This window comes from Gorilla gorilla, chromosome 6 (assembly GCF_029281585.2).
Source record: "Gorilla gorilla gorilla isolate KB3781 chromosome 6, NHGRI_mGorGor1-v2.1_pri, whole genome shotgun sequence".
NCBI classification, from domain to species: Eukaryota; Metazoa; Chordata; class Mammalia; order Primates; family Hominidae; genus Gorilla; species Gorilla gorilla.
The window spans coordinates 160,953,588-160,968,069 of NC_073230.2; the positions used below are offsets into that span (position 1 = coordinate 160,953,588).

Sequence of the window (14,482 nt, forward strand, 5' to 3'; positions counted from 1 at the left end):
GCAGCCTTGACTTCCCAGGCTCAAGTGATCCTCCTGCCTCAGCCTCCCAAGTAGCTGGGACTACAGGTGCGCACAACCTCACCTGGCTAATGTTTTGATTTTTTGTAGAGATGGGTCTTACTACGTTGCCCAGGCTGGTCTTGAACTCCTGGCCTCAAGTGAGGCTCCCGCCTTGGCCTCCCGAAGGCTGTTTTTCAGATTACTATTAAATACATACCTTAATGATGAAAAAAGAATGGGGTAGAGACCTTAGAGGGAAAAGATTAAAGCAGCAATGTGGGAAGAAAGCCAGGAAAGGGTTCTGCTCCACAAGCAGGGGCTGGAGAGAATTTCAGAGACAGCGGCTGCCACCGCCACCAGGGACAGGAAACCCTAATGGCCAGATGATCATCTACTGCACTGGACACCACATCAGACTAAGTGTGTTTGTTTCTGTTTGGTGACTAGGACAGAGGGCAGTGCAGCTTCCATGTGACATGGGGCCAAAGGAGGAGGACAGGAGAAGCTGAGGAGAGACTTGAGACAAGGTGGTTTTGAAATGGGAAATGGTTGAGCCATCTACATGCAAAACACCTCAGCTGCTGCCAGCTCCCTCCATGTCACGACCATCCGCCTAGCCCAGGGCACCCCTTGCTCCTCCTGGGACTCGTACGGAGCCCACTCAGCCTCAGCATACACACGCTGGTGCCCACAGGCGGGCCGCCTCTTCTGGGCAGCGTGTCACCTCTGTGCACAGTGGGAACTCAGCACCGTCCGGCAGCAGCTTCCTGCTGACCCATGCGAGCTAAACCTGCGCCACTCACCCTTGCTTTTCTCTCATCTCACCTCCTGCCACTCTGTCCCAGCCACACCTGCCTTTCAGTTACTGGCAGCATCAGCCTCTTTCAGATCTCAAGGCTCCTGTATGAGTTGTCCCCTCTGCCAGGCAAGCCTCTGCCACGCTCCCAGCTCCTCTTCATCCTTCAGGTCTTGCTTAAATGTTGCCTCCTTAGGAATGCCCCCACGGGACTACTAGCCCACCTCCCATCTAAAAAAGTCACCTGTTTTTGTCCGTGCCCCTCACTAGAAGGCAAGCTCCATGGTGGACTAGGAATGCTGGCTATTTCAGTGTTAGCGAAGTCCCAGTTAAAAATCTGTCCTAGAAACTAAAGGGGATTCTGAGCAGTTTTTTTCTTAACCCCTTTATTTAATATGTTAAATAATTCAATAAGATAGAAAGAAAGTCTACCACATAGAATAAGTCTGAAAAGCTGCCTCAAAAAAAAAAAAAGAAAAGAAAAAAACAGCAACATAACCAAGACTAAATTTACCAATTAAACAAAACCAGGCTTTGAACAAGGCACCAAGGATATTCTAAATTTGGTAAACACCCTAAAAAGATACAGAAGTTCCCTTCTTTATTCAGTTGAAGGGAAGGAAAAAGTATCATAATTAGAATGAATTATGAATTTACATCTAAACTTATTTGAAAATCTAAGAAAACCAAGTTGATCACATCAACACTCTAATTGTGAAAGATATATCAGATGGTCAGTGAACTTCAGACAATCATCAATTTAAGAGCTCAAATTTGAATATGAGGAATTAACAGAGAAGCTCTAGGCAGCTCTTATAGATGTAAAATATTTTATTTGTAAATGATGATCTTCTAAATCTGTGTCCACAAATTCCAAAACCCATAACACTCTGTATACTTCAAAAAATTCAATTTTTGCCAACATTAGATACTATTATACAGAACAGAAAACAACAAAAACCCGGTAGGACAAATACTGGTAGGATGTCAGGATATTGTACAAGAGAAGAAAAATATTCAGGAAACAAATTTCATACAGCTATTTATCAAGAGAAAAATATATACAATTGATTTATTCTGTAAGATAAAAATACATCATGCCATATACAAGTTCAGAACTGCATCACTGAATATACCAACAGTTTACAGTCCACTTGAATTGTGCACACAAAACTTCATTTTATACTTAGCCTGTGAAGTGTCAGTACCAGAATTTTAAGTACAAAATAAAAAGCTAACCTGGTTCAAAATGCTGATTAAGTTTCTACAAGCAAACACAAAACAGTGTTTTTTTATTAAAGAAATGTAAACAAACAGTTCATACAAACACATTTTAAAATTACATCTTCCAAAAACCCTATTGCCAGAGTCCTGCAGCTGTAAGCATAATCACATCTCCTTTTTTTTTTTTTAACTTTTTCAAATTTTTGTGTTAAATAGAAGGCTAAAGGGTTAGATTTAAGTTTCTGCTACATGATCCTATTACGTTTACATGATTCTCTGTGGCTGAAACAAAGTTCTAATCAAAACTACTTTTGCTGAAGAAAAAATTCAGCCTCCATTTGGGTGTATTTTTAAGCAGTTATTCACAGTTATCACAAATTGTAAGCACAAAAAAACCTGACTGAAGAAGTAGGGATGCAACAATATAATATGAAAAAATTAGTTTAAATTACCAAAACAGCTATAAAAGTTGTAGTCGTAGCATACGCCCCGCTCTGTCAGAAGTAAGGTATATAAAACCATTAAGTACTAATAGACTGCAGTTTCCAAAAAACCCCCAACACTCTAGGTTGAAATTTTGGTTATAACATAATTATAATGGCATATTGTATAACACAAAATTACATTGTAACATCCCTATGAACATTTTATAAGCACCCGAGCTGCTGCAGAGCCTGGTAGCATTTGGTCAATAACTATTTTTATACTGTATTTTTTCTCAAAATATTTACATATCTGTACAAAGTAACAGGGTTTGTTAGTTCTGCAGGTAACAGCAGCAGCTTGGCTTTCTTCTAACTTTATTTAAAAATAGCTTCATTCACTTATTCAATAATAAATACAAAAGTTTCTCTTATTTTACAGAAATCAAAAACTACAATAAACTGACTCATGGAATCAAGTATTTAAATGTATTTAGTGCAAGTTATTATCCCTTAGCTCTATCCCTAAGGAAGTCATTTCAGTACATTCCTTGTTCAGTGGTGTCTACTTTATTTAAAAACATTTTGAAGTTAGAGGGCCTGCCCCTTTTTAATAAGGCCGTGGCCAGCACTCTCTGTCCCCTTCGCTGGTGATTTCAGTCTTACATTCATAGGAAGGCCCCTGCCCGGGGCAGGGCAGCCATCGGCTCTTTGCCCCAGTAAAAGTTTCTCCTTAGTGAGACTAAAAAACCAAAACAATGAAACCCACCCACAAGGGAAAAACAAAACAAAAAACAAAAAACAAACAAAAAAAGAAAGAAAAGGAAAAGAAAAAAAAGCAAAAGTGCTGGACCATTCTGTGATTCCGTTTAACCTCGGCCACTTCAGGAACGCTGCTTCTGTCAGCTTCCTCCTGGCGCTGCTTTAACCTAAAGGACTGAGGAAATCAGAACTCCCAGAAGCTTTTTCAAAAAGTCATAAAACAGAAAACAAAAATCTCTTTCTGTCTGCAAAATTCCAATGGTGTGTTGAATCGCCTCTTCCTAGGGACAAGCCGCCCGCTGAGCTAGCAAGGAATGCATTTCAGTTCATCCACTTCCGGCAGTTCACAGCTCCACAGTGACACGGAATCTTGTGCTGGTCATCTTCAAAGTCAAACTTATAGTCATAGCAGAGCTGCCCACGGCAAAGACACAGGGTAAGAAAGGACAGCAAGGAAGGCAATGGCGTTTCTGCCTCCATCTCCCTTGCATTTTAAAACCAGCAAACAAAACAGACGTAAATTAAGGAAGACCTGATTTCTTGAGGTTCCATGGGACCCTGGGGGAACCCTGAAAAGAGGCACTGTGCTCGCACAGAGGAAATGAGGGAGGCAGTATTTTTAAACAGCCAGATCTGAGAACAGGGAGCCTGACTGGAGAAAGCTGTATTTCTGTGACTTCTCATAATGCTGTCCCTGCAAGTGGATGGAGGGGATTGGAAGGGCAACTGCTTTCCTAGCCCTCTCCCTAAAACCCAGAAGCCTTTCACCTCCCCTGATTTACTGAATGGGGCATGCAATTCTGGGTGAGATGAACTGCCAACTAACACTGTTTTCCCTCTTTCATTTTTCCTCACTCAAGACTGAAAGGATGTCTTTCTATTCAGAGGTCACCAAATTAACATCTCAGACCAATCAAGGTAGGTGGGAGTCTGCGTGAGTCCCATGGTACAAGCCTCACTGTGTGGCCCCTGCAACCCCCACCACCCCAGAGAGAGCCGATGCTGCAAAATGAAGGGGAGGCCCAGGAATTTCTAGGTCTCTTCTGATTGAAATGATTCTAGACACTAGCTGGAAAAACCTACACAGAAAGGAAGGAAACCAGTGTTTATTGAGCAGCTGTTCTTGGCAATGATTCCACTGCTTTCTTTCAGGTATCTGCTGAGTCCTTACAAGAGCCTGGTAAGGAAGTCATTTTCTCTATCTTGCAGAAGATAAAATAGGGGCTCAGATTAAACTATTTACTCAAGAATACTCAAGTAGGAAGGAGGCAGGTGGCCCTGGGCTGAGTCTCTTCTGACCACCATGGTAGCCATTGGTTACTGGCACCGTGCCAGGGCTCCCACACACTGTCTTATTTACACGTTACTTTGAGATGTATAATGGGCCTTGGGTCTAGTCGGATCCTTATTCTTGACTAAGAAAGGAGATTCCACAAAGACCCAAAATACAGATAGAATCCCACGAATCCCATGGCTATGTTCATGAAGGGAGAGGAGCACCAACAAAGTCAAGTCACTCAGGTGCCTCACTCCCCAAATGCGGGACGTTTCCTACAGAAACCAAGCCTGCTGCTCAGTGACAGCTTTCCAGGAAATGCCAATTCCAGAACCAAGGTACCTGAATCACAGTGGGAAAGACCAAGGTGGGAAGCAAATGCAGCAATTAAAGCCAAAAATAATCCCAACGGGTGAGACGCCAGACCAGAGTCACCTCTGAGAGCACGGAGACAAATAGCAAGCTTAGCGCTCGGCGTTTTGAAGACAACAACCCACACCTGAACTGCTGAAGAATGTGACGATGTGGGCACTTGGTTAAGCATGCACTGATCGCCAGCGTGAGCACACAATCCTCAGCAGCACGGCTGCCCAGATTTGCCGCCCACAGCCCAACAGTGCCATCCCAGGAGCCACGGCCCCCTTGGAGAAGGACGGGGATGCTTTTCAGAGGGGACACTGCCAAACTGTGTCCAGGTTAAGGGGATAAAGAAGGATCCTATGGCACATAGAAATGATACCACCTGGGTGCCATGGGGATGCTGAACCCGTGGCACAGAAGGGAAGGGAGAGGTGACAGCAAATGCTCACAGAGCTGCCATGTGGAGGAAGGTGAACTGGAGTGCCTGGAGGGTGAGATATTGCAGGGTGGGAACATCTGGCCTATTATGGACAGAGTTTTTATCACAACAAAGAATTGGGAAACAAGTGAGTAAGTGACCTGTGTGAGGAGGGAACTATTCACCCAGGATCTGAACAACATGGCAGACGCAATCTCTCACACTCTTACCTCTTCTCCTTTCTGGATTCTCCGATTGGAGCTGATGATAATTTTGTGTCCTCTCTCAAAAGTCACCACTTCAGCCACACAATTAGGTGCACACGAATGGTTGATATACCTGCAAGCCACCATGTCAGAAAACTGTATTGTAAAACAGCTAGAAGCAGCTTTAAAAACTTCCCATTTATTGATAAAGCAGTTTTTGCTAATTAAATTTCTATTTGCCCATTGTTAGAAGCACAAATATAACATTTAAATAAAAATTCTCAACTCATTTGCTCTGAATGTTTAGTCACCGCCAGGCTGCAGTGAGAGCCTTTCCCTTGGCTTCAGTGTTCTCTCCCCCAGCACTGGCCCCATGAGCAAAAGCACTCCCCGTCAGGTTCCTCGCTGTCTCACCTTGCAGGCCCTCCTGTGAGCGTTGCGTCAATCACGTGATCGTTGTCCATGCGGAACATGTACACACCACGGTTCTGAGGGAAAAGTCAGTCAGTGAGTCATCAATGTCGACCTGAAACTCCCCTCTGTGTTCCTATCCACAGCAGGAGGACTCAGTCGAAACTGAACGGAACGGCACCCTGATCATCCTTACTGTGGATATTATATTAGGCACAGTTGACATTTACATAGCACGAATGGAAAGCATGGAATCAGTAGGTTGTGTGTGAAGCCAGGCTCATTAATTTACAGTTGTCTATCAAAGTAAACCATGACACCAATTGAAAGAGATAAAACTGATAAAAATACACTAATACACAGATATGGCTTTTGTTTAAAGCTGAATGCAGCATGACAGATTTCATTCTGCCTTCCAGGGTGTCTGGCTGGCACGGAGAAAGGGAGAGGATGATGGTGCTGTTTATACAATCGTGGGGACCAGACACCTACCTGAGACTCATAAAGTTTCTCTTTTCTGTTTGCTACTTCGTTTCGAATGATAGTCCCGATGTACTCAATGACCATGGTGTGCTTCTCAATGTCTCTAGCAGCATACAGGCCCAGCCCCTAAAAAAAAAAAAAAAAAAAAGTGTTTACATACTTCCCATTTATGTGACAAGAAGTCTCTTTTCTGTTTTTCATACAAAGGTTTCACCCTTGGGTCTTATTAGAAGCCATACTTAAGTTTCACTTGAACTCAAATCATTTTTTGAATATGCTATTTTCTGAAATTTAAAAAACTGGACATTTTTACTACTTAAAACTATGCCATCACTAGCTTATTCCTACGTCTTTTTTAGCACTAAATTCTTAGGGTCTATGTATAAAGTAGTACTGTGGCTTGGCTGTCTTATGTATTAGGCTATCTAACCTTCCAGATGAGATAGCTGAGTTCCCACCAACTAAATAAGCTTATTGACTTGTGGTGTTTATTTTACCCCAATACTATTTCAAAAAAGACATAATAAATTTAATAACATAGAAATCAGGCTAACTATAACCAATCACTGATACTGTAAACAGGGTTCAGACTTGGCTCTGAGTTTCCCAGCAGCCAGGGCAAAGAGCAGACACAGGAAACGTCACTCTGCTGTAAATATCAGGAATGTTGGAAACAAATCAAGCTCTTGGGGAAGGTAAATTTTTCACTAATACAAAATTCTGAGGCTGGGAAAGAAGTTTGAACGGGCTGAAATGGAAGCAGCTCTCACTGCGCAGCTTGTACTCCCGTGCTGGTGGCCTGCCAGGTGCACTATTCAGGTTGGTAGCACAACTTGTAGAGAAACATACTAACAAAATATGGGTCTTTGCCATAAATACTTGTATTTTCTTGTCCCAATTTTGGGTTTTTGCACTTAATTCTGACTAGAAGGCAACTGAATGCAAAAGTACTAGACTAGATGCAACTGAATCAGAAGTACTAGACTAGAATGCAATTCTAGAATTGAACTGAATTCTAGAATGCAGAAAACAACTGCATTCTAGTCGGAATTACTAGGAGGACCATGTGCTGCCCCAGCTGCGTCCTCATGAAGCACCTCCGGGAGCGCGTGGTGGGAAGGGCCATGTGAGAGACTTTAGTATGTGAACTGATTTATCCTCTGAACAAGCATCTTTGATTATCTGTTCTACTCCAGATACAACTCACAAGTGAATGAACCAGAACACACAAAAAGTATGTATGGAGATCAATATAGTGTGGTTTAAGAATAAACAAGATCAGTGGAAATGAAGAGATTCCAAATGGGCCAGGCGTGGTGGCTCATGCCTGTAATCCCACCACTTTGGGAAGCCAAGGCAGGCAGATCCCTTGAGGTCAGGAGTTCAAGACCAGCCTGGCCAACATGGTGAAACCCCATCTCTACTAAAAACACAAAAATTAGCAGGGCGTGGTGGCGTGTGCCTGTAATCCCAGCTACTAGGGAGGCTGAGCCAAGAGAATTGCTTGAGCCCCAGAGGCAGAGGTTGCAGTGAGCTGAGACCATGCCACTGCACTCCAGCCTGGGCAACAGAGCGAGATTCCAGAGGCTGAGGCATGAGAATCGCTTTAATCTGGGAGCCAAGATGGCACCACTGCACTCCAGTCTGGGTGACAGAGTGAGACTCCATCTCAGAAAAGAGAAATAGATCACTGCATGTATGAAAATCTAACATAAGTAGTAACTGGTATTAAAATTCAGTTTATAATCAAGATTTCGTGGGGTTAGAAGAAAAAGGCCAGGTGCGGTGGCTCACACCTGTAATACCAGCACTTTGGGAGGCAGAGGTGGGCGGGTCACAAGGTCAGGAGTTTGAGGACCAGCCTGGCCAATATGGTGAAACCCCATCTCTACTTAAAAAAAAAAAAAAAAAAAAAATTAGCCGGGCATGGTAGTACACACCTGTAGTCCCAGTTACTTGGGAGGCTGAGGCAGAAGAATCAGTTGAACCTGGGAGGCAGAGGTTGCAGTGAGCCGAGATCGTGCCACTGCACTCCAGCCTGGGTGACAGAGGAAGACTCTGTCTCAAAAAAAAAAAAAAAAAAATTCATGCCAGCCACGGGGGCTCACGCCTGTAATCCCAGCACTTTGGGAGGCTGAGGCAGGTGAATTGCTTCAGTTCAGGAGTTCAAGACCAGCCTAGACAACATGGCAAAACCTCATCTCTAAAAAAAATTTTTAAAAATTAGCCAAGTATTGTGGCATGCGCCTGTAGCCCTGGCTACTCAGGAGGCTGAGGTAAGAGGATCACTTGAGCCCAGGAGATCGAAGCTGCAGTGAGCTGAGATTGTGCCACCGCACTCCAGCCTGGGCGACACAGTGAGACCCTGTCTCAAAAAAGAAGAAAGAAAATCAGTTAAATATGAGTGGGTTACTTCTAAATGGCCCTTCAACAACTGGGTATCCAATGGAAGAAAGCAATGTATTTTAAAAATGTTATGCAAGAAAACCTCTAGAATCCACATATAATCTAGGGTCTTGACCGAGACTAGATGCAACAGAAAATGATGTATGTTTCTTTATATAAACAGTAACTTTTACAAGAAAAAAGATGCCACACTTGCTGGTAGGCAAAGGATATTTTGTAGGGGAAAATTCTGAATAGTGTAAACTGCTAAAAATTGAAAAATGGACAAAGGATATGAATACGCAATTCCTATGAAAGCAAATCCAAATGGCCGACATGAAAAGCTGCCTATTCAATTAAGGTAACATCAGTCTATATTTATCAGACCAACTAAACAAAAAAATAGTAACACCAGCTACAAATGGGAAACAAGAAAACAGTCTCACATGCTGCAGGAAGAAGAGTGCAGTAAGAGCCTTTTTAGAAAACTGGCAATATCTATTTAAATGAAAAGTACACACGCTTTTACACAGAAACCTCACGTTTGGGAATATACCCCATAGGAATGAAACTATTAATTCATTGTGATATTTGTACAAGATATAGCAACACTATTTGTTATGAGAAAAATTATAAATAAAATAAACACTCATCAGTAATGCAATGGTTTAACTGCAGTTCATCAACACTATGGAACATCACGTAACCATTAAAAAGAATGAAATGAAGCTACCTCAGTTGATCGAGAGGGACCTCTGATTATTACAGAGAAAAGGAAGACGGAGAAAAATAAATATAACATGATTCCATTTTTATATATGTACATAAAAGTGTATATAGTTCTAAGATATTAGCACAGAAAAACAGGATACATATTAGATCATCCACGGGATCCCCAGGGAGGTGGACAGACGGGAGGGTGGCAGGATGAAATAAGTAAAGAGACAGAAACCAGAGCTCTCAAAAATGCTTCAGGTTAAAGGTGACAGGTTGAACACAGTTAAGATACCCACTAAAATCACAGTAAAAGCACACTCCTCAAGAACACGAATGGGTATAAGAGTGAATGGACTATTTAAAATGAAAAGTAATTGACTTAGCAGGGGAAAGCTAGAACTGGAAGGAGTAGAGGCAAAGCACTAATTCACCCACAGAATCCGAGAGAGGCTCAACAGAGAGGGGCAACAGCAGAGAAAACACAGATACTCCACTCATAATGTAAAAACAAAATATCAAACAAGATCAAGAGCAGAAAGGGCTCGTAGCTAATCTCTAAAAATAGACAAGAAAGATTAGCAGATAAAGTAGAGGAAGTCTCTGAAAGAACAGAGAGACAAGGAAACAAAAAACAGAAGGGGAGAAAGGATATAAGACAGAAATTACTCTCTGACATGCATGAGAATCATCCAGGAGGCCCCACCTCCAGAGCTGGATTCAGTGAGGCTGGGCTGGGGCCCCCGAACCTGCACGTCCTAACAAGCTCCCAGGTGACACTGCTGCTTCTAGTCTCAGGTCCACACTTTGAGATCCTGAATCTCAGGGGTTTTAGGGCAAACACAGAGGAGACAGAGGGGCAGAACTTGCAAAAGAATGAATACAAAACACATTTCTCAGACGGAAGGTCACGATGCTCCAGGTTGAAAGGGCTCATCAAGGTAGGAAAGCAATCAACAAAAAGACCTTCACTGAGGTGTAGTTCTGTGAAATGTCCAAATATCAATAAAGAGAAGATCCTACAAACTCCTAGTGAGGAGTAAAAGGGTTCCAACAAAGGAACAAGAATCTGAATGAGTATAGACAAAGGAATGCTGATCCAATTTATATGGTAAAGATACTTTGCTGGCTGCTGAGAAGGAACTGGATGGGAGGAGACAGCCAGGCCTGCAGTGGTACAGGCAAGTGATATGTGGCTCAAGATAGGGCTGGGAAACCTAAGAGTGGATCTGAGAGAATTTTTAGGAGAAAACAGAACTCGATGATGCTTTAGGTTTAATCTGGCAGTACTGAGGCCAATGTACACAAACGGTAACATCACTCAGCAAGGAGCCTGTAGGATGGCGGGGTTTAGGAGCTGGACAAGTTTGACAAAGTAAGAGCTTTGTAATTCCATTCTGAGACATCCAAGGAGAAAAATGCTGAACAGGCATTTGGATATTTGGGTCTGCAGCTCAGGAAGTATGGACTATAGGTGTAAACTTAAATGCTTAGCCTATACACGGCCTTACTTGTAAGATAGTCCACAGTCTACCAAAAAACGTGCACTGATTTCATGAAATGGTAGCTTCCAAAAGATAAGGTAACTTCCAAAATTGGTGTACCTTTGGAAAATATTTTCATTTGTATTTCTCTCAAGTGCTTGAAACAGCTCTACTAAGCACTCCACAAATCCAGTGTGTGCAAATTACAATGCTACCTGCCTCCCAGGAGCTCTCAACAAGATGCAAAGATGTGGATTCCACTGGTCTGCCTTCCATTTGGGGAAGCCAATCACCAAGTTCCAAGACTACATATTAAATCCCTAGTGTTACCAAGGGACAGGATTTGATACGATTTTGAAAACATGTTTCTGTCCCTGCAGCTATGTGAAATCATTTTCACATACTGGATATCAATAGCTTCAGATTGCTAGACTCCACCCTGTCTCTCCACTTCCTGTACACAAAGTATTTCTTCACCTGAATCCGAGACCGTGCCAGATACACATTGGATTTCCATTCAGTCTTCATCTTCCGGTACTGCGATGACTTGGAGTGAACAAACTGTTTACTATAAGGTGCGTTCAGTTCTCCAGTGACTGTGCTCTGAAATGACTTTGAGGTGCTGGTGCTGTTTAAGGTGTGAGGCCTGCAGACAATGGCATATCAACAGGAAAAAAATACAAGGAAAACTGAAGATACCTCTGAGTAATGCCCAAAACCAGGTTAATTCAGATTCTTACTGACAGAAACATACATGGAAAGCTGCCTAGCAGAGACACACGGCGAGTTCTCTTATGTAGTTGGGCACATACACAGCCAGACAGCAGGGTTTGTAAGCAGCAGACAAATCAAGCACAGGAAACCACTAATACGCCTAGAAACCCTGGGCTGTACTATGTGAAGTTAAAACAAAATACCTTAACACAAACCTCTTGACATGGGCACTCATTTTAGGTTCAGAACGGGCACAACCTGTGGGGTTAACGGCAAGAGGAAGTTCCATGAGAGGATTTCGGCCGTATCGGAAGGTATAATTTTCACATGCCTCAACCCCAGGTAGCTGAAAAGAAGCAAAGTAGACACAAAGTCACCCCATCTGATGGAGACTACAGACAATCTCAAGCTGGTCAAAGGATGGCCCACGACAGAAATAACTCATCGGCGTTTTCCCCGATAATAAAATGGTCTTCTAGCTTATGTTAACACTATTGACCTGCAGGTAGATCTACTTAAATATGAGTATGCAAATTCAGTTTCAAAGCCAAACTTAGATAAACCCTGCCAAATGCTCCTTGAAGAAAAAGATTAGCCCATGCAACAAACACTGGCTGACCAATGTACACGCTTGTGTGATTTCAGGGTCTGATTGAAACACACAATACCCACAAACACAGGGCATGTAATGATTCACATTTAGTTCTTTCCCCTGTATTAATGCCAACTTTTATATCTGTCTGGAATTTTACAATTAAAAACAGTTAAAAAATCATCTATATGGTTTCTTTCTTGACCGTTTCTCACTTCTTTCAATTTGACTCTGATGTGATGAGGTTATCGCTCTCCATGTCCTGGGAGCATAAAGCATAGGTGTTAACTCAAGCTTTACTCAAGGTCATTTACATGTTAAAGGTCTTTTCTGGAATACATTGCTTGTGAAATTTATTTCTCTATAGTCATAAAAGATAAGTATCATTTAGGCAGGACGATTCCAAAGAAAACAATTAGGGACATTACTCAGTGGCTTTTGGGGTTTCCTCTGCCTGTTCAAAGAAAACACACCAATGATATTTTTATTCTTGAAAACAATGCCTTAGAATCATACAATTTTCTAAAACTATTGTGTAGATATGGTTCAGTTAGACTCACTGACAAACAGGCTTGTAATTTTTTAAGCAAAGAAATGTCGAGAGAGGACATAAATCAGTGCTGCTGCGATCTACTGCCCTCTGGTGACTTCATCCTAGGAAGAGGGCAGGAGAGTGGCCATAAATACCCAAGTGTCAGGAAATGGGCACACTGACATTCTGAGGTGGGAGAAACTTCAGAAAGGCAAGGGAAGAGGAGAGTGTCCTCACCCATCCAGCACACCCAGAAGATGTGGCAAGCCTGGTGTCCTTCACCCCTGCTTGCCTCCAGCCTGGAAGAGAACCTGAAGTTTGTTAACTACCTCAACTGGGTGAACACCAACACGTGCTGAGCTCTCCCGGATTAATCACCAATGCCTTATTCCTCTAAGAGAAACGGGTTAATCCACAGGCTCAGTCACTTTCTGAAGAGTGCCACAAATGTTACAGCATGTGTTCAAGTGGCCACACTGAATCAGGAAAGCAATTCCAATCTCAAAGCCTGACCAAGACACTCACTGATTCCGCTATGCGTGCCACTGCAGAGACGGTCAGGCCAAACAGATCCTCTCCTTTTAAATACGCTGGGAAAAGCTGGAGCATTTCAGACTTTTTTCTCACACACGCCACAGGCTCCAAAATCTTATCCCAGACACCTACATAGGGACAAAAACATGATTTTTATGGGAAATAGGATACAGTATAAAAAACAAGAGCAAAATGAAGAATAACCACTCACAAGGATTTACTAATTTCCAAATAAATCCTGTTGGGCAATAATCTAATAAATCTGTTTGGTAATAATCTAATGAACCTGTTTATTAAATGGCAGCAATTTTTTTTAAAGACCTAAATTTTGGGGAAAATAATAGATTAAGGACATTAAAGTGAAAAAATTTAATGTAACTGAAATTCATGCAAACAGTTCATTTACTTTCATAGTGGCCATATAACATACCAGATTTTAAAATGATTAGTCTAATTGGTAATGTCTATAGCTATGTTCCTTTCCTCTCAGATTTAAATTAAAATGTTAAATTGATATTTTCTTTGGAATTATCTTTAGAGTATTTTCAGACTTTTTTTTTTTAAGTGCTAAACTTAAGAAAGCAGCTCCACATACTTTTGTTTGTATACTTTCTACATAAGCAAAAGTGACAATCTAGACTTAACCATGGAGGTCCAAACTGTTTAATTTCCATCTCTAAACTTAAGTAATATCTGATGTTCCTAAGATAAGACAATGTATACAGTATGGTTTAGATGTCATTCCTGCCTTCTAGAAACTGACTTTAAGAAAAAGGGGGTCCCCGCCAGGTACGGTGGCTCACATCTGTAATCCCAGCACTTTGGGTGGCTGAGGCAGGTGGATCACCTGAGGTCAGGAGTTTGAGCCCAGCCTGGCCAACATGCTGAAACCCCTAAAATACTAAAAATACAAAATTAAAAACTACTAAAAATATAAAAATTAGCCAGGCATGGTAGCGCAAGCCTGTAATCCCAGCTACTCGGAAGGCTGAGGCAGGAGAATCACTTGAACCCAGGAGGCAGAGGTTGCAGGGAACTGAGATCGCGCCATTGCAGTCCAGCCTGTGCAACAAAAGAGAAACTCCGTCTCAAAAAAAAAAAAAAAGAAGAAGAAGAAAAAGAAAAAGGAGGTCCCCAATGCAAATGACAGGCAACCCTTATCTACAAAT

General features: G+C 42.1%; 1 protein-coding gene across 22 annotated transcripts in view; it reads right to left on the bottom strand.

The window, feature by feature from the left end:
• Positions 1-1,609: 1,609 nt before the first annotated feature.
• Positions 1,610-14,482, bottom strand: part of KMT2C (lysine methyltransferase 2C) — a 300,175-nt gene continuing 287,302 nt past the window's right edge. For 17 of the 22 annotated variants that reach the window (XM_055392460.2, XM_055392455.2, XM_055392459.2 and 14 more), the window contains 7 exons: positions 13,305-13,441; positions 11,859-12,001; positions 11,419-11,587; positions 6,368-6,484; positions 5,879-5,952; positions 5,489-5,597; positions 1,610-3,618 (listed from right to left, as the gene is read on the bottom strand). In XM_055392460.2, the coding sequence (XP_055248435.1) occupies positions 3,526-3,618; positions 5,489-5,597; positions 5,879-5,952; positions 6,368-6,484; positions 11,419-11,587; positions 11,859-12,001; positions 13,305-13,441 (842 nt within the window). In that variant the 3' untranslated portion in view covers positions 1,610-3,525. The remainder of the gene's footprint in view (positions 3,619-5,488; positions 5,598-5,878; positions 5,953-6,367; positions 6,485-11,418; positions 11,588-11,858; positions 12,002-13,304; positions 13,442-14,482) is intronic. The other 5 variants (XM_055392479.2, XM_055392464.2, XM_055392470.2 and 2 more) reach the window with 1 other exon arrangement.